This window comes from Aphidius gifuensis, linkage group LG1 (genome assembly GCF_014905175.1).
Source record: "Aphidius gifuensis isolate YNYX2018 linkage group LG1, ASM1490517v1, whole genome shotgun sequence".
In the NCBI taxonomy this organism is placed as follows: domain Eukaryota; kingdom Metazoa; phylum Arthropoda; class Insecta; order Hymenoptera; family Braconidae; genus Aphidius; species Aphidius gifuensis.
In genome coordinates, this window is record NC_057788.1 from 29,253,888 (window position 1) to 29,273,849 (window position 19,962).

At 22.7% G+C, this 19,962-nt stretch overlaps 4 protein-coding genes and 1 non-coding gene across 6 annotated transcripts; 2 read left to right on the forward strand and 3 right to left on the reverse strand.

Moving 5' to 3' along the window:
• Positions 1-2: 2 nt before the first annotated feature.
• Trnat-ugu lies at positions 3-74 on the reverse strand. The gene has a single exon. It is a non-coding gene; the product is annotated as a tRNA-Thr (tRNA).
• Positions 75-3,657: 3,583 nt separating this feature from the next.
• Positions 3,658-5,539, forward strand: LOC122860211 (odorant receptor 47a-like). Its single transcript, XM_044163922.1, has 10 exons — positions 3,658-3,812; positions 3,888-4,016; positions 4,147-4,264; positions 4,334-4,595; positions 4,665-4,766; positions 4,855-4,945; positions 5,018-5,154; positions 5,212-5,302; positions 5,372-5,413; positions 5,486-5,539. The coding sequence occupies exons 1-10, from the start codon at positions 3,669-3,671 to the stop codon at positions 5,537-5,539; spliced, it is 1,170 nt and encodes a 389-aa protein (XP_044019857.1). The 5' UTR covers positions 3,658-3,668.
• Positions 4,633-7,836, reverse strand: LOC122860210 (UDP-glucosyltransferase 2-like). The gene is made up of 5 exons (XM_044163921.1): positions 7,362-7,836; positions 6,888-7,304; positions 6,582-6,813; positions 6,287-6,512; positions 4,633-6,223 (listed from the first exon to the last, which is right to left on the reverse strand). Exons 1-5 carry the CDS (start codon positions 7,767-7,769, stop codon positions 5,938-5,940), a joined length of 1,569 nt encoding a protein of 522 aa, XP_044019856.1. The 5' UTR covers positions 7,770-7,836; the 3' UTR covers positions 4,633-5,937.
• A 94-nt stretch (positions 7,837-7,930) lies between these two features.
• LOC122860215 (GLIPR1-like protein 1) lies at positions 7,931-19,727 on the reverse strand. 2 transcript variants are annotated; one of them, XM_044163926.1, is made up of 5 exons: positions 19,479-19,727; positions 19,063-19,299; positions 11,369-11,518; positions 10,961-11,183; positions 7,931-10,745 (listed from the first exon to the last, which is right to left on the reverse strand). In XM_044163926.1, the coding sequence occupies exons 1-5, from the start codon at positions 19,689-19,691 to the stop codon at positions 10,489-10,491; spliced, it is 1,080 nt and encodes a 359-aa protein (XP_044019861.1). In that variant the 5' UTR covers positions 19,692-19,727; the 3' UTR covers positions 7,931-10,488. The 2 variants fall into 2 exon arrangements, with proteins under 2 accessions (XP_044019861.1, XP_044019862.1); XM_044163927.1 differs by having other exon boundaries at positions 9,097-10,745; positions 19,508-19,719.
• Positions 15,603-16,722, forward strand: LOC122860218. The gene is made up of 3 exons (XM_044163929.1): positions 15,603-15,806; positions 15,959-16,246; positions 16,307-16,722. Exons 1-3 carry the CDS (start codon positions 15,675-15,677, stop codon positions 16,499-16,501), a joined length of 615 nt encoding a protein of 204 aa, XP_044019864.1. The 5' UTR covers positions 15,603-15,674; the 3' UTR covers positions 16,502-16,722.
• Positions 19,728-19,962: the final 235 nt, after the last annotated feature.

The following is a 19,962-nucleotide window of genomic DNA, read 5'->3' on the forward strand; positions in this document are numbered from 1 at the left end:
TATGCCTCCAGAGAGAATTGAACTCTCGACCCCTGGTTTACAAGACCAGTGCTCTGCCCCTGAGCTATGCAGGCGTACATGCACAGGTGAAAAAATTTACTACAAGTCAGTGAGGCCGGCATCTTACACACTCACTAGCCAATAAAATATACACACAAATATTTTTTCTGTTTTTATATTTTTATTTCAAAAGCTATAAGGGCGTTAGACATTTTTTTTTTTTTTCTATCAACATATGACACAAATTAGCCACTAAAAATCATCGAAAACTTTTAATTTTTTATTGTAAAAAAAATAATTTAATAAAACAATTTTTTAAATTAGAAAATTATTATTTCAATGGAAGCACCAAATTTGATATTTTCAATTAAATAAATTTTTTTAAACTAAACTCAAATAAATGTATAAGTTTTGTTAATTGTTATTACAATATGAAAAAAATTTATTCATACCAATTAGTAGTTGAAATATAATTTTGTAGAATTCGATGAAACTTTTTTATTTCATCTTCATTTCTTTGTAGTAACTATACACAGTTGTACGTTGTATTGTACGTTTATTTTTGTTTGTTTTTTTTTTCTTTTTTTCTATGAATAATATGAATAGTAACAACAGCAGACACTTGGAAATTTTCCAATACTGAAATAATCAGCTCAACTCTGAGTGGAAAGAGAGGTAATTTCCTGGAGTATATATCGACCATATAATATTTCCGAGAAAACTATTACAAAGTAGAAAAAAAATAAACATACGTGTGAAACTGTCTATAAGTGTTACATGATAAGTGTCAAGTAATTACATAGCCCAAGAAAAAATGGCAATCATATTAATGCATTTCCAAGAAAGTAACACTTCCGTGTTCCTCATAATAGCAGGCTATCTAAAATGTTATTTTCAATGACTTTTTTCGCGGAAAACAAAAAATGCAAGTGTCAAATTGACAATAATTGTAGGATGATTAAAGTCAATGTGAAAAGAAAATTGTTCGAAAAATTGCAATATAATTTATTCAAGGCAATTGTGATACTTTGTAATTTGTGAGGGTTGAAAATAGTATAAGCTCACAGTTGTCTTTACACCATGATATTTGAATCTGGTTATTACAAAATAAATAGAGTAAGTTTGTGTCTTTGTGGAATATGGCCAGAACAAAATTTATTTCAAGCGTACATTGCTCGTTTTTTAATGTGGGGTGGAATGGCAACAATTATGATACCAGAAGTAAGTTTTATTACAACCATATTAAAATTTGCAGCTTTTATTGAATATTTATATATTGTCATTTTTTCAAGTATGTTTATTTATATGAGGCTTGGGTATATGGTTCATTTATAGAAGATGTTCTTCCTTGTATTCCAACTCAATTACTAATAACCGCTGTTGCAGCAAAGTATGTTGTTTTTGCAATTTATAAAAAAACGGTATGATAAAAAAATATTTAATTATTGTTTTATGATAATAAATTTTAATAATCAATTTTTTAATTCAATTGATGATCTGGTATATGGAGTCGTAAGCTCAATTTGATATTAAAATACAAATTTCAGTTTCAAGATACTATTGATAAAATGCGAGTTGACTTTGAATTTTATATGGATTTACCTGCAGGTAAAATTTTAAGAGAGTATGGCGAGAAAGGACGCACTCGTACAATATTCTATGGATGTGAGAATTTTTAAATATGGTTGAATTAATAATGAAAATAATCTACCAAATAATTTTTTTTTTCTAGGTTTTTTATTGACGATATTGACGACATTTTTGGTTCCAGCATTTTTGCCAGTTGTTTTAGATAAAATAATGCCTCTTAATGAGACTCGACTACGACTGAAACTTCTTGATACTGATTATGGTGTTGATCCTGACGAGTATTTTGTTCTCATTACAATACACGGATATATTTTATCAATATTTTTGATTTTCATGCTGTGGAGTGTTGATTCATTTATCATGATAATGGTCCAACATTGTTGCAGTCTTTTCATGATTGTTGGGTATACAGAATAAAGTCAATTATATATCCTACCTGTTAATCATTTATTTGAAAAATAATTTAATTTCTACTTTACAATTGCAGTTTTACATTGAAAAAATTGGATCGAGCGAATAAAAAAAATACAGAAAAATTTGAATATGATGTCATTTTAAATGCTATACAAATACATCGACAAGCGATTGCGTAATTTTTTTTATATTCTCAATTTTGACATATAATTATGTTTTTATTATTACTGTGAATTTTAATATGAATATAACTATTCAATCATATTAATTTTAAAATTCAAGGTTTGCTGATTTTATTGAAGCATCGCTTAAAAATATGTATGGCTTTGTAATTATAAATAATATGTTTTTAATAAGTCTAACTGGTTTTGAAGTAAGTAATTAGTTAAATAAATATATATTTAATAAATTTAAAATAATAATTAATATTATTAATTTATACATAAAGACAATAATGAAGATGGATCAAAGAGATCAAGCAATGAGATTCGCTGCTTTTACACTTGGACAAATGGTACATTTATTTTTCAACAGTTTACCTGGTCAAGAACTTGTTGATCACAGTACTGGTCTTTTTGATTTAGTGTAAGTTATTATCCTACATAATTATAAAATAAAAACTATATTTCATTTATTTTTTAGATACGATTGTCAGTGGGAATCATTATCAATTAAATCGAAAAAAAAAATTCTCCTTATTCTTATGCGAAGTGCAAAACCAAAAAGTTTAACGGTATAAATTTTAAAATAAATTTTAATGTACATTGTATTTTTAAATTATGTTTGAATAATTATACTATTTAGGCAGGTGGTTTTTATGAATTAAATCTACAACATTGTGGTGAGGTTCGTAAAATACTTTCATTATTTTTTTTTTATAATTTTCATAAATAATATATTTATATTTAATTTTTAAAGGTTTTAAAGACATCAATGTCTTATCTGACTGTTCTGACGTCAATGCGTTAATAATAACAAAATTTTCAGACAAAAAAAAAAACAATTTTCCATAAATCAAAGCAAATTTGTAATTAATAATAATTTTTATTTACAGTTCACGTCGAAGATTATTGTTAAATTGTCCAAAAAAATAATTAAATTAATTGAAAAATATTTATAGTTTTATAATTTTTTTATTTCAACTCTATTTGTAGTAACGTTATATTCTCCTTTTTTTTTGTGAACAATATGAACAGTAACAACAGCAGGTAGACACTTGGGAATTTTCCAATACTGAAATAATCAGCTCAACCCCTTGCGGGAAGAGAGGTGATTTCCTGGACTGCATATCGACCCTATAATATTTCCGAGAAAACTATTATACAAACTAAATAAATAAACATACTTTTGAAACTGTCCATAAGTGTCACATGACAACATGTCAAGTGTCAAGTAATTACATAGGCCAGCAAAAATGACAATCATATTTCTGCATTTCCAAGAAAGTCACTCTTCCGTGTTCCGCATAATAGCAGGCTATCTAAAATGTCATTTTCAAAGACTTTTTTCGCGGAAAATAAAAAATGCAAGTGTCACATTGCATCAATGTCAATGTGAAAAGAAAATTGTTCTAAGAATTGCAAAATAATTTATTCAATGCAATTGTGATACTCTGTAAATTGTGAGGGTTAAAAAAAATAGAGGCTCACAGTTGTCTCTACACCATGACAGTATTTGAAACTGGCTATTACAAAATAAATCGAGTGAGTTTGTGCCTTTGCGGTGTATGGCCAGAACAAAATTCATTTCAAGCATACATTGCTCGTTTTTTATTGTGGGGTGGGATGGCAACAATTATGATACCAGAAGTAAGTTTTATACTTTTATTACAACCATATTAAAATTCAACTTTTATTGAATATTCATATTGTCATTTTTTTAAGTATGTTTGTTTATATAAAGCTTGGGTATACGGCTCATTTATGGAAGATTTTCTTCCTTGTATTCCAACTCAATTACTAATAACCGCTGTTGCAGCAAAGTATGTTGTTTTTGCAATTTATAAAAAAACGGTATGTTTCAAAAATATTTAATTATTTTTTTGTGATGAAAAATGTAAATTAATTAATTATCTTTTAAACTAATTGATTAGTTGGTATGAGGACTCGTAAGTTTAATTTGATATTAAAATACAAATTTCAGTTTCAAGATACTATTGATAAAATGCGAGTTGACTTTGAATTTTTTGGTAATACACCTGCTCGTAAAATATTGAAGGAGTATGCTGATAAAGGACGCACTCGTACAATATTCTATGGATGTAAGAACTTTTTTAATTTAGTCAAATTAATAATGAAAATTATTTAATAAATATTTTTTTTTTTTATAGGTTTTTTATTTATGATATTGACGACATTTGTAGTGCCAGCATTTTTGCCAGTTGTTTTAGATAAATTTAGGCCTCTCAATGAGACTCGAATACGACTGAAACTTCTTGATACCGATTACGGTGTTGATCCCGATGAATATTTTGTTCTTATTACGATTCATGGATATATTGCATCAACATTTTTGGTCCTTATGCTGTGGAGTGTCGATTCATTTATCATGATAATGGTACAACATTGTTGCAGTCTTTTTGTGATTGTTGGGTATGTAAAATTAAGTCAATTATATTATTATTATTATTATTATTCCAAAAAATTTCTATTTATTTGTAGTTTTACATTAAAAAAATTGGATCAAGGAAACAAAAAGCATACGGAAAAATTCGAAAACGATGTTCTTATAAATGCTCTTCAAGTACATCAACAAGCTATTGAGTAATTTTTTTTTATATTCTTATAATAATAGTACATGTATATGTATATCTTTTTTATTGACTGTTATTTTTTATAATTTGTATTCAAGGTTTGCTGATTTTATTGAAGCATCGCTTAAAAATATGTATGGAATTGTGATTATAGAAAATATGCTTGCAATAAGTATCACTGGTCTTGAAGTAAGTAATTGTTTATAAATAAATATTTAATAATTTAAAATGATAATTAATATTATTAATTTATACATACAGACAATAAAGCAAATGGATCAAACAGATCAAGCAATGAGATTTGCTGCTTTTGCATTTGGACAAATGGTACATTTATTTTTCAACAGTTTACCGGGTCAAGAACTTGTTGATCACAGTACTGGTCTTTTTGATTTAGTGTAAGTTATTATCCTACATAATTATAAAATAAAAACTATATTTCATTTATTTTTTAGATACGATTGTCAGTGGGAATCATTATCAATCAAATCGAAAAAAAAAATTCTCTTTATTCTTATGCGAAGTGCAAAACCAAAAAGTTTAACGGTACAAATTTTAAAATATAATTTAATGTACATTGTATTTTTAAATTATGTTTGAATAATTAATATTTAGGCAGGTGGTTTTTATGAATTGAATCTACAACATTGTGGTGCTGTATGTAAAAAACTATTTTATTATTTAATTTATAATTTTTATTAATAATATATCTATTTTTAATTTTCAAAGGTTTTGAAAACATCGATGTCTTATCTGACTGTTCTTTCGTCAATGCGTCAATAAGTACATCAACAATATCGAAAATCTCATTTGCAAAATTTTATTTGTTTTATTAAAATGTTAAATTTATTTTTTTATCAATTATTAATTAGCATAATTAATCTTGATTTTAATTTTTTAGTTTAACTAACTCTTTCCAAGATTACCTCAAAATAAAAACACTATAAATTTTCATTCAATGATCGATGATATTTTTGTTCAAATAAAATGTTTCAATATTTTTAGCAAGAAATAATTTTTTCCACTGTCACAATTTTTTTTACTTTCTCATGAGTCATTTTTACAATATAATTATTCTAAAATTCATATAATTAAATATTTAATTACAACATAAATCATCTTAATGAATAAAATTTACATAATGAATTTTGTTGATAAAAAAACAATTATATTTAAAATACCTATGATTTTTTAGCTTTCGAAATATTCTTGAAATAATTCCATTGCATAAAAAATGCTTGCATAGAAAAATGAATGAATTTTTTAATAGTCCACAATAAAATTAAAATAAATGCAATGATGAATCCATAAACATCAATAAGATAATACTGCCACCAGGATAATTTTGTTGCTGGTGATCTTAAACGATTACCATGTCTTGCAACATATTCAACCCAATAAACAGCTGTATCTTCAGCACTCATTGGTCGATCCATAAAAAGACTAGACACTTCTCTCATGCTTTTTCTAAAAAAACAAATAATTTTTACGTTAAAAATCAATCAATATAATTTCATTTAATAATCTTACTGATAAATAGGATTTTTCAAAATATCATTGACTGCATTTGTCAAAGTTTCAGCTGTTAATTTATGAACATCAAGATAAACAGCTAAATTTTTCTTAACATAAGTATCAATATTTGAAAATTGATCACTAAATATTGGAATGCCAATCATTGGAACACCCCATGCAATTGCTTCTTGAGTTCCCAATAAACCTCCATGAGTAACAAATGCCTTGACATTTTTATGTTCTATAAAAACAAAAACAATATTTTAATAAAATAACAAATTATTAATAATCATAAAAATATTTAACAAACTTAGAACAGCAATTTGTGGTAACCATGTTGAAGTTTTAACATTTGATGGTAAATTTGGTGGTAATAAATGAGGTTTTGCAATTTTCATTAAAACTCTAGTTGGTGCTATTCTTCTAAACATTTCGTAGAACTCCAGTATAGTTACAAGTGGTAGGGTTTCGATTCGTACCATTGAGCCAAACGAAATGTAAACACAATCATTTACACTTTCATCAAGCCATTCACGAACATCCTTAAAAAATTTTACATAAAAATTAATTAATAATTAATCAAAATTATTATAAAATACAGAGTTAATAATCATACCTTTGATAATGTTTGATTTTGATTAACATGAATTCCACCAATATCAACAAAAGCTGGAACAACTTCTTTGACATCATTAATACTATAATGTGAATTAAATAATACAACTCCCACATCATTATACAACTCTTTAATTGATGATAATTTAATGTTAAAAAATTTTTCAACATGATAACATTGATGCTCCATGTAATAATCAGTTTGCAAAACGACATTATTAAATATCAATGTATTTTTAAGTCGTTCAATAAATGTCATTTGTTCACTTGTTGAAGAAAATAAACTTTTAAAATATGCTGTATTTACTGGATTTCCAAATGGTTGATATAACCAGTCAAGCTGTTTGCAAGTAACAACACCAACAACTGGTGCATCAAAGTGTCTTCCAAATGCTAGATAACACGGTGCCAGGAAAATCTATAAATAAATTAAATTAATAATTTGATCTTGTTAATTAATTTTTTTAATACATACCTCAATGACAATCACGTCATATGTTTTTTTATTTTTTGATAATAGAAGTTGTATTTCTTTGTGACTTAATAAATCACAAATTTTATTTCCACCTTCTTCAACAAAATATTTCATTGATGTCGGTTGAAATTTAATGGCTTCTTTGAATTCCAAATTATTTGTTGCTTCTTCAATTGATCCAGCGATGCTTATATCAGTATAATTAACAATACTTTTTTTCTGTGGAAAATGACTTAGCATGTCAACACTGTGTCCTTTTTTAACAAGAGATTTTAGAATTTTTTCACCTGTATAAAAATGACTTTTTCCAGCTAATGGAAATATTCCTAATATTCGTAATGACTCGGTGTAATTATTATGAGTTATAAAAATTACTAAAAGTATTACGAATCTCATGGGAAACCACATTATTGTGTATTTTTTTTTCTTTTAATACTCAAGTTGTTGATGAGTTTACAGCAAACAATTTCCAACTGATTTATATTTTAGAAATATGAGAATTCAATTAAAAATATAATTTTTTATATCATTCAAGTATATGACCTTAGACATTGTGACTGATAAAAAAATTTTATACTTGAAAGAAATGATTTTTTTTTATTGAGATAACAATTTTTATTTTACAAGATATTTGATTAAATTTATAAAACATTAATTAAATAACAAATAATATCTTTAATCTATACAACAATTTATTATAAATATTTTTTAAATCATTTAACAATATTATTATTGCTATAAACAACTATGAAATTAATATTTTATGATTGACAAATATATAGCTAATTTATTAATAAACATAATATTTTTTTAAATCTGATTTCAACAACAGATAATCATCGAGATAATCACAGCCCATTACACTTTTTTTTTTTTTTTTAATTACTATCATACCATCTTTAATAATAAAAAAATTTTTGCGCGTTTTATTATTTTATCGTATATAACATCAATTATTATTACTTTTATTTATTTTATTTTTTTTTCAATCGCTCGTCTTATAAATAATTTAAAAATCTTTTTTTATTTTATATTATAATATTGAATATTCGACTATATTTATAAAAGCATTAGTGAAAAAAAAATGATGAAACTTTTTTTTTTTTTAAATTTATTATCAATATTCACATAGAAAATATTTCTCAATCATTTCGTTTATTTTTTTTCTCTATATTACGGTTCGTGAAAAAATGATAAAAATTGTGGATATGTATTATAAATAGATACTACATAAAACATTAATTTTAATACTATAATTTATTTATAAAAAAGAAAAAAATTAATCTAAAATATTTGATTTGTTAAAAATAATAAATGATGTTCTAAATAGCCAAGAAAAATTATAAACAAAGTATTAATCAATAAATTTAAATAATAAAAATTTAAACAATATTTTTATATTATTTATGATATTTATATTGATATTCAAATGAGATTTTAGTGATAAGAAAATTAACAGATGAAAGGACAAAAATAGGGTGTGATGATGTTGATAGCAGAAAGGAGGGGTAGATAAAGATTGGCGCATTGCAGGTATTTGAAATAATATTTTGAAAATGATCATGAGAATCCTGATAAATATAAAAAATAAATAAACAAAAAATTAAACAATAATTATTTTATCTTTGATAAATTGAACAAGTTTTTTTCTTCAAAATATCATGTGCTTTTTTTTGTTTTTTATATATTTAATTCAATAAATAAATAAATACATAAATAAACAGTATTTATTTATATAATAAATTATTTAAATTAAATTGAAAACTTGAAAGCTTGAATGTTTATCTAACTCAATGTGTATTGACCCAACTCAAACTGTTGTTAATTACTTAAATTTATTAGCCCAAGTTTGTGACTGTCATTGTTTTATGTTAGCTAAAAAAATAATTAATCAAAAGCACATTTATATCATTAACATGATAATTTATTTTACACTCAAATTATCCATAGCCATGATGTTAATTAAATATATATTTAATTTATAATTATTAATAATATATTTTTATAATTTAATTTTCATGAGATTATTTAGTAAATTTAAGTTATTTGATTGTTGTTATTAATAGTAGGATTAATTATTAATTAAATATCTCATAATCATGGTAATTTAATTTAATTTATAAATTATAATTTCGTTGATTATGTGATTATTTTTTAGGCCACTTTGAAACCAACATAATTGCATTTTTTTAAATCTAAAAAAAAAAGCTTTTCTACTTTGCAAATATTTTTATAATATTTTTAATTTTATCACACAGCTTTCTTTTTCATATTTATAATAATGATTTATTATTAAATTATATTTTATTATGTTTTTTTATCAATTAAATATTATTAATGCATTTTTTTTTTTCAGCATAAAAATAATATTAATAAGCTCACTGGTGTTATCATTATGCAATTAATTTTAATGATTTATTTTTAAGGCTACATGTGAAATTGGTAAATAAAAATTTAACAATGATATAATTTTTTTATTTATAAATTTATAAATTATTAATAATGACTTTTAAAAAATTTAATTTTATAAAATATTTGATTCTATATTTTTTTTTTCTAACAATTATAACGATATTTATAATAATTAATTTACTAGAATTTTTTTTTAATTAATTTTTATTTTATTATTTATGAAAAATTTTTTTCTGTAATCGTTTAGTATGAAATTTGACTTTCTTAAAATTAGAGGCACCGTCATAATTTTTTTCCTTTTTTTTATTTGCTCTATTGCATGTCACACTGATGATGAGCAAAAATTTTTATATTTTTTTTTTTAATAATTGATTTGATTCGCATTTTTAATTTATTAATGATATCTAGTTACAAATTTGAATGATTTTTTACGATTGTAGTCGCGTTAATTAATCAACTAAAAAAAAATTTATATGAAAATATTTAAACGTTTATTTAATTTGAGCTAATTTTAATTTTTTTCTTTTTTCAACACAATGAAATAATAGCTTCAAATTTACTATACATATTTTACCAAATTAAAACAAGCAAATATAATTGCGAGCTTTTAATAATAATTTTTTTACAATATCATAATGAAATAAATCATGAAATTACCTACCTATATTTGGCAATTTAAAAATAAACAAAAATAAACAATAAAGCTCAATTTATATTATTGTGTACTGGTTGAGCTATTACTACTTGTTGACATATCAGATGATGTTTGTTCATATTGACGAATACGTGGTGGTGGTGGATTTGGCATATTAGCACAATCAGGTAATGGTGGTTGTATATTTCTTTGAAATTGTCCAGCAACATTACCAATTGGTTTATAATTTGCACAAACTATTATTTTTCCACTTCGACTACGTGCTTTTCCAACACCAAAAAATCTACTGCTTGCCCAAATTAGCTGAGTAAAATGACCTGTAATAAAAAATTAGAAAAAATATAATTAAAAAACGAAAAAAAAAAACAAAGCACAATGAACATTGTCTTTGAATTTTCTCAATAAATTATTCCAATCGATTGATTATTCAAAGGAAAAACTACTTGTCACTCAGTTTTTCGATTTGATTTTTTTTTTTCACTGTACATTATTAATAATTATTAATGAATTATTTAAATAAAATAATATATACCTGCATTGACATTTGTATGTAGTACATCAAGCTCAGAATAAAAATCATATTGTTTAACAGCTGAATACCAATATGATGATACATCCTGGCCTGTAACATCACTTGGTACAGGTCTACCACCAGGACGACAATAAAGATTTTGTCCAATTTCACGATCATTACGATAATAAAATGTATTTGTATGAGCCAAATGATTTGCCCATGATTGTGCATGTTCACACAACTATTAAAAATAAATTAATTAACTAATTAATAGAAACTATTAATAGACAAATTAATTTTAATATTTTAAATATAAATTTTAAAATAGTTTCATTGTTTGCATTTGATCAGAAAATTTATGTTATTCAAGAAAATTAATTTAAAGTTAAATTCTATTTCTAATGTATTAAGACATTGTTGATTTACCTCTGGTGACATTGTTAAAGTTGGTGCATTGTGACGTTGTCGATAAACATTGTGCCAACAAAGACATTCTGTTATAAATTCACTGTCCAACCAATCGGTTTCCAAATCACTTATATCATGACATATACTCATTGGTTTTTTACCTAAAATCTAAAAATAAATAAATAATTTTATTAATTAAATAACAAGTTGACTTGGAAATTTATTACTAATTAAAAATATTAAACTTTTACACATTAATTATTACTTGACATTGTAAATTATTTATTTTCATTTAATTTTTTATCAGCAGTTTATATTATAATTAAATATAAATAAATTTCTTTTTTTAAATTTATTTTTTTATTGGTTTTTGAGTGGAGCTTTTTTTTTTAAATGTCAAGTGCAGCAATAAAATGTTTCGAGTCAATGTTTGTATTTTACTATCATCAAAAAAAATAATTATATACAAATAGTTTTTGATCAATTTGTTTTTAGAGCATTTTGACTTGTATTTTTATTTTATTTTTATGATTTTTCCAGGAAAATTCAAGTGTTAATTAAGTCATTTATGAGATCTTGTTTTTTATGTTGGCGTAAAATTTGTACATAGGGGCACAAGTCCTTGAAGTTGACGCACCTGAAGTCAAAAGTATCGACCCAAATATATATACAATATTCACTCTCTCTTTCTCTCTATCTCTCTTTTATTTTTTTATAATTTTTTTTTCGTTTTGAACTTTCATCATTCTTAAGAATTTAAAAAAAAAAAAAAATTATTTTTATATTTAGTACTTTTCTTACTAATGGGTGTTGAAAATGTCAAATAATTTAAAAATTCATTTATGAATTGGTGATTTAAAATGTGCTTTTTATTCATATAAAATTTTGTTTTTTAAAAAATAAATTTTACCAAATTTTATGATAAAAAGTACGTGCTTATTTTGAGTTTGTATAATAATTTAAAAATTTTTTTTCAAAGCACAAATACATTTTTTGACTTGTAAAACATAAAAATAATATATATACAAATTTTGAAATTTGAATTATTCATTTTTTTAAATTTATTTATGTATGCTGTTCTCTTTTTTTTTTAATTTGAATTAATTAATTTATATTTTTTTAGCATAAAAATAATATTTATAAATTTTCTAGGTTTTTCATTGTATCTATATTATTATGATTTATTATCAGGAATAAATAATAATATTTATAATTAAAAAAAAAAAAAAAAGAAGAATTTTTTAATCTTTTATTATTGCTTTATATCCGCTTTTTTTTGTGATTAATTTTTTATAAATAATATGAAAAATTGTTAAGAGTATTGATAAATATATTATCTTTTTATTAATGTATTTTTTTTTTCAGCTTAGATGCTTGAAACAATTTATTTGAATGCAATACCTCGAGTTATCTGTTTTTCGGCTGACTGAATTCGATTCGTACTACTGATTTTCTATCTTGGCAGCTTTAAAGCTATACTGTAACTTTTTTGCAAAAGCATTTCAATTGTTATTTTTTTTTCTATTTTATCCTCTATCAAATGAACATTTGTATTATATTTTTCCTAAAAAAATTCTCCATATAATTTATACCAAACTTAATTTTTAAATTAACAATAATTTTCATTTCTCTACCAGATGAACAAGCTCGAAAAAAATATGTAAATATGTAAAAAAAATTCTCTGTACTCACTGTAATTTAATTCTGGAAAAAAAAAAAGGAATATAAAATGGAAATATACACTCATCTTGATAAAAATATAACCAAAATTATTTTAAAAATTTTGTTTACTCTCGGATTATTCGCATTTTGCTGCAGTGCAGTATTTGAAAAATGCAATTGTCGCGGCGCCAGGATGTGTGGTTTTTTTTTTTTTTTCACGGTCAAACTTTTTATATTTATTTTGTCATATTTCGCCTACACATAATTTTATCTACTTGCTACTTACTAAATCGATACTCAATGTTTATTAACTTTACTATTTAACGACTGATTCACTGGTCTTTATAAATGTACAAAAAAATTCAAGCTACTAAGCTACTCATTAATGTATTTTTTTTCTTAATTCATCAATTAATTATTTATTTTATTTATTTATTTATTTATTTATATTTTTAAAAGCACCATCCAATTTTTATATGTATAATCAAACTTGGCAACTTTTTTTGAATGACTATTCAAAATAAAATTTCAAGTACATTCGGTCAAGTGCCTCATTACTTTTATCAAAAATATATATTTTTATAAATTATTTATAACTTTTTTCAATTTAATTTAAAATATATTGCATAAAAGTAACAAATTATAATTAAAAAAAAAATTTTTTTATATGCAATTTTATTTATATAACAACAACTTCAACTATAAATTCAAAATTTTAAAATTATTGATTCAAAGGCATTCGCAAGCTTTGCAATTAACTTGTAACGTCATTAATTTTATTCTCATTTTTTATTTACAATCCACAATCACGTGCAATTGAAACACTAAAATTATTTTAATTCAGATAAAAAAAAATGTTTAGTGCGTGTGAAATATCAATAAAAATAGAAAGCACTTGACCTAAAGGTATTCGTGATTGTTTTATATAACATTTGACTTTATCAACTCTATTAAAATCACTCAATAATGTATTATCATTATAAAAAAAAAAATTTCAAAATAATATTAAATATTATGATTAATTAATCAATCAATCATTAGAAATAAATTTGTCTTAATATATAAATCAAAATATTAATTTTAAATATGTAATGACTAATGGGAATACAGCATAAATTATTTGAAAATCAATTAAAGAATTTCATATCATTAACAATATTAAACCACACAATAATAATTAATTTTTTTAACATATAAAATAACGATGTAAATTACTAATATATATTGAAAATTAATCATTGTCAATATTTCATTTAAATTATTATTTTATTACAAATACTTGTGTACTTGAAAAATGCAATTACACTTGATTCGATCATATTGAATTTCCCTGAATTTAAATTTGAATAATTTAAAACAGAATTTTCATTAAAATTATATGAAAATGATTAAATATTTTTGCATGAATAATGACATAAAATTATAGATCAAGTATTTATTTTTTTTTTTTTATATAAATCTTTTAATATAATATTTTGCGTGACTGAAATATTGATTTTTTTGTCTCTCATTTATCATTATTCTAAAAGTAATTTAAAATAAAAATAAATATAAACTATTTTACTAGCAACAATGAACTTTTGTTTTATCAATTTTTAAATAAACTATTTATCATTTTGATAGGGTCAAGGTTCATCTATCTTATATCAATTTAATGATCTCTAAATTTGCATAAAGTGTTATTTCTAGATTTTTCAAACCTTATCTCATCTTGTCCATCAACCCTTCACCTGATTTTTTTCATTTTTTTTTTTTTTTAATTCAATTTGCATTAATGTGCATGTTGATGTATAATTTTTTTTTCTTATCACAATAATTTGCCTGGATACATAATTTATTTTGAATTTTTATTTTATATTTTTTTTTTATTTTCTAGAAATCGTGTCAATGAAATTTTATATATTTCTATATAATAAACTATATTAATATTTTTTTCTTCGACAAATAATAACAAAGCAGATAATTTTAATGTAAAAATTATAAACATTAAGTTGAAACGATTTAAATAAATTGAGTATAATGTATTGAAAAAAAAAAAAGTCTCATTTATTTGCTATTTTTTTCTTTTGTTTTTTAATTTAAAAAAATTGAGTCAAGTGAAGCTGATACTAACGACTTCAGTAAAAACTAATTGACCTCTTCAATAAAGTCACAAAACTATGCATATAAATCAAGGTCAGTTGGTGTAAAATGTTGTTGATAAAGTTTCTTCCGGGCACTTTGAAAATTTAAATTATTTCTACCAAAAAAAAAAAAGAAATAAAAATAAATCAAGTGACAGTAAATTATTACAAAACCTTTTTACGCAAATTAATTTATATCTGCTTTTAGTGAACCTTTTTTCCAATCAAGACAATTTTTAAATTTAAAAACTCTTTGACTAAAAATCGAAAAGCAATTTAATAAATTTCGAAATTTTAAAGCTTTATAACCTTAAATTAAAAGCTATTATTATTATTTTATTAACAACATTATTATTATTATAAAAAATAAGACAAATAAATTCTAAAATATATGATTTCATTTGTTTTGAAAAATGTAGTAATGACAGTTTTAAAAAACCATAAATAGCTTTTATCAAAAAAAAAAAAAATTCTACATTGTGTAAAATAAAAAGTTTGATAAATAAAATAACAGCATTATATATTTTTACTTATTGAATATGGATGACAAGTGTGTAGAAAATAATACTGATAATAAAATAAATCACAATGATGATAAAAACGATGAAATCCATTCATCAAAAATGCAAAATTACACAAATCAAGGACCAGGTGGTGACGCCCAACATGAGGTTATTATTATTTTTTAAAATAAAATTTAAACTAATATATTATTCAATGAATTATTCATAAATGTATAATGTCAAAATTGATAATATATTTATTTATTAAAATCCATATAAAAAAGTAAAATTATAATGAAAAAAATTTAATTTAAATTTAGGATATTATTAATGAAATTATTGTTGATAAGCCATTTAATATTTATCATAATTCAACAACAAAATTACGTGCTGAAGCACCACCATTTACTCCAACAAGTAAATTAAATTTGGAAAATTTAAAATTTCAAAATGTCGATGATAATATTAAACAAGAATATTGCTTTGTAAATGTTGATCTTGTTTTACCAGAAGATGAATTAAAATCAGATATTAAAACAAGTAATATTCAGGAAAAATATATGAATTTAAATAATAAAAATATTGAAGAACCATTTACACAAATTGAGGTAATAAAAGAAATATTTAATAAAAAAAATTTATGCTGTAATTTAATGATTTTTTATTAGATAGAAGAAAATGCTGAAGAGCTTGTTCCTGAAACAATTTTACCAATGACGACAGATCAAACAGCTGTTGTTGAAATTCAAAGAAATCCAAGACAATTTTTGCCAAGATTTTTCTTTGATAATAAAACAGAGTCAGCTGGTGTTGTTGCTGCTATTTTTATATGTATTTTTTTAATAAGCTACGTTCTTCCTTGAAAAAAAGAAAATTGCATTTTTTTTTTCTTCTCAGTTTGTAATTTTATTAATGTTTAAAATATCTTTGGTATTTTTCCAAGTTTTTCATTTTTTTTTTTTTTTTGAATTGAAGTAAATAATGATTGAGTTAATTAATTTAAAAAAATATATATATTATGCAAAAGTTGTTTTTAATTATAAAGAAAAAATAATGAAAATCAATGTTAATTGTTAGTTTTAAATTTGTTGAATAATTCATTAATAAAAATATGGTTTTAATGTTAAATAATTTAAAAATTAATTTTATTTTTTTTTTAATTTGGAATTTATTGTTCTTTGAGTTAAAAAATAAATAATTCATTTTTTTTTTCAATTGAAATATACATGTTTTTAATAAGGAAAAAGAATTGTTTTTGTTTGTTGAATTTATTTTAAAAGTGTATTATTTTTTGCCGAGTTTATTTGAGCTTTTAAAGCTTGGATAATGATGTGTTAATATTTTTTTTTTCCTGACATTTATATGAAGGCTATGATCGATAATAAACATTTTCTTTTTTTTATAAAAAATTAAACAAATTTTTTTAATGAACTTCTGTAAAAATCTATTTTAAAATATTTCATATAATCTTTATGATTTTTATAATCTTTTTAATTTTCTTTTTGATTATTTTGATAAAGTTGTCAATTGAAAAAAAAAAATCAGGCTTTGTTTGGAATAAAAAATATCGCGTGACTATAAAAAATTATAATAATATATAAAAAAAAATTTACAAAATTGAAATATGAAAGTTTGAAAAGTAAATTTATCTTTGGATATTTCAATCAATTGTTTGAAACTATTTCCAACATAAAAATTGGCTGTGAATTTAGAAATAAAATTTATCAAAATTAAATAATAAATACTATAGTTATTTTCTTTTTTTATCTTTTCCAAATTTTTGTAACGCTTTTCTTTTTTTTTTTTTCTGTATGTTTTCCTTGAGACAAAAATAAAGTTCAAAAAAAAAAGGTTCAAGTCAAGCCACGTGCGATATTTCCGGTGTCTTTTGAATATTAAACAGCAACTTTTTTTAAGCTCAAAATAAAGAAACGAATGCTCATAAAAGTTGCTAATATTAATACACTTCGAATTATAAATAACAACCTTTAAAATTACACATAAAAAAAAGAAAAATAAAATTTTCTTTTTTAAAAAAAACATAAAAGCTTGTTTTAAAAAATTCAATTAAATTAATTTTCATGTATATAATATATACAAAGTGAAATTAATGATTTTTCAATAGTATTGATTTATTATTCTTTTTTTTTTTTTCTAAATTAGATTTATCTACAATTTATTCATCCGCAAAATGCGCAATACCTCGTAATTCAACAGGCGAGAACTTTCCCAAATGGAGAAAAAAGAAATGAGTATTTTCAACTAATGAGGATCAGTAAAAAAATAAAAAATAATGTTTTATTGTAAAACATAAACGAGGTGTGTTAAATTTTATCGCGTGCATTTGTATATAATTTTTGAATTAGTTGCAAGATCGTGTTTTAGTGTAAATATTGGCCAAGGAGTCAAGGACACGTTATCAAAAATAATAAGCTAATAATAATATAAAATTAAAATATATTTTATTATAAACAAATAAAGAGTTTAAAAAATTATTTGATAAATATAATTGAGAGTTTTTTCCCATATAATATATGAGAATCGAAATAAATTTTCGAAAATGGAAATAATAAAAAACCCCTGTTTTTATTGAAGTATAAATTTAAGAAAAAAAAGCTCGCAGTTGAATTATAAATCTTGTCACAAGTCAAATTTATCCACTATAAAAGTTACTTATTTAAAAAGTATCATCACTCATTGTTAAAAAAAAAATTTATCATATCTTTTTAATATCTTTCTTTAAAATACTAAATCTAAATTTTTTTTCTCTCAAAGAATTATGCACCATTAAGTTAATTTATTATAAAAAAAAAGATTAAAAAAATTTTTTTATTATAATTGTATTAGTGGTGAAAGAACGTTACGTGCCAATAATTTAATTTTTTTTTTTTAAAGAATAAATACTTGAAAATTAAGAAAAAAAAAAAAAATAATAAATAAATGAAAATTAATTTTTTAATAATTTTTTAAATGCATAAATAAATGAATGGAAATAATTTAAATTATTTTCATGTTTATTAATGAAATAAATTAAGTTAATATTGTGGTATAATTTGAGAAAACGAGAAACCACAAAATAGACGTACATAATATTAGTGGTAAACCAACATTCAAATATAATTCGGTCACAAATTTACAGAACCCTTAAAATTATATCTCAACATGCATAAATAATTGTTGTCAAAAGTATCCTTGAAAATTTTCAAAATTCAATACATAAATTTTGTAAACCACGTGGATATTAATAATTAATAATTACATTAATTATCGACAAAATGAAATGTCAATTTTATTATGTAAAGTATCACTTTGAAATATTAATAAATAGATAATATATTAATTTAATATTTCAAAGTAATTTATAATAATCAATGAAATATTTTTTCATTTATATTTAATTATTTTAAATAATTAATTTACTTACTTTTTTTAAAAGTTTTGGACGATTTTCAATTTGCTGATTTTCTTCAATATTAATTTGTCCAATTGCTGATGATGCTGATGATGATAATTCCAATGGATTTATTAATTTTGGTAATGTTTTATGTAATTTTGATTGTCCAACGCGTTTACGTAAATTTTCAAGAGCTCTTGCTTCTTCACGTTTTCTTGAAGGTGGCCAATTTGGACCAGCATGAACAAAAGTTATCACTGGAAAATCCTACCAACAAAATAGAAAACAAAAAAGTTAATATTACACAAATAAATATAAATATTAAAAAATAAAAAAATAAACATTTTTAAATATAAAAAATAACAATAGTACCATTAATTTATAAATAAAAATATATTTATAATTATTAAAATAGAAATAGATAAAACGAAAAAAAAAAAAGGCACCTTTGGTAGATTTGAATTTGTTGAATTACCATCAGCTTGTTGAACAACACCAGTTTGACTTAATAATCTACGACTAGCAGCAATACGATTACGATTAATAATTTCTTTTTGTATAGCATATTCAATAAAATAACTTTCGTCCCCGTCGAAATTACTGGGCAGGAGCTCGGCTGTTTCTTCGGCCGTCGCGATATTCATTTCGCGAAGCTCCATCGCATCAGTTTGACTGAACGACGAGGACTAAACAGTGAACACCCTGAACCCTCAACTCCCTCAACTCTCCCAATACCACACCAACTACCAAAAAGTTGCTTTTTTTTTTTCTCCAATTTCTTTACTATTATATATATATATTTATGTATGTGGGTGTGCAAAAATCTTTGTCTATGTGAGGATACATACTCCTGCATTCTCCCATTTTTACTACCCCTTTTTTGACTATATATATATATTTTACCTCCTCAAATAACCAACCCTCTCAAAG

Excerpts from the sequence above, each read along its gene's own strand:
- LOC122860211 (XM_044163922.1), top strand. The coding sequence starts at position 3,669 with ATGACAGTATTTGAAACTGGCTATTACAAAATAAATCGAGTGAGTTTG. Across the intron at positions 4,596-4,664 it reads AGTCTTTTTGTGATTGTTGG|TTTTACATTAAAAAAATTGG; the intron begins GTATGTAAAATT and ends ATTTATTTGTAG. Across the intron at positions 4,946-5,017 it reads TAAGTATCACTGGTCTTGAA|ACAATAAAGCAAATGGATCA; the intron begins GTAAGTAATTGT and ends TTATACATACAG.
- LOC122860210 (XM_044163921.1), bottom strand. The coding sequence starts at position 7,769 with ATGTGGTTTCCCATGAGATTCGTAATACTTTTAGTAATTTTTATAACT. Across the intron at positions 7,305-7,361 it reads ATGACGTGATTGTCATTGAG|ATTTTCCTGGCACCGTGTTA; the intron begins GTATGTATTAAA and ends ATTTATTTATAG. Across the intron at positions 6,814-6,887 it reads AAAATCAAACATTATCAAAG|GATGTTCGTGAATGGCTTGA; the intron begins GTATGATTATTA and ends AAATTTTTTAAG.
- LOC122860218 (XM_044163929.1), top strand. The coding sequence starts at position 15,675 with ATGGATGACAAGTGTGTAGAAAATAATACTGATAATAAAATAAATCAC. Across the intron at positions 15,807-15,958 it reads GTGGTGACGCCCAACATGAG|GATATTATTAATGAAATTAT; the intron begins GTTATTATTATT and ends ATTTAAATTTAG. Across the intron at positions 16,247-16,306 it reads AACCATTTACACAAATTGAG|ATAGAAGAAAATGCTGAAGA; the intron begins GTAATAAAAGAA and ends ATTTTTTATTAG.
- LOC122860215 (XM_044163926.1), bottom strand. The coding sequence starts at position 19,691 with ATGGAGCTTCGCGAAATGAATATCGCGACGGCCGAAGAAACAGCCGAG. Across the intron at positions 11,184-11,368 it reads CTTTAACAATGTCACCAGAG|TTGTGTGAACATGCACAATC; the intron begins GTAAATCAACAA and ends TATTTTTAATAG. Across the intron at positions 10,746-10,960 it reads ACATACAAATGTCAATGCAG|GTCATTTTACTCAGCTAATT; the intron begins GTATATATTATT and ends TTTTTATTACAG.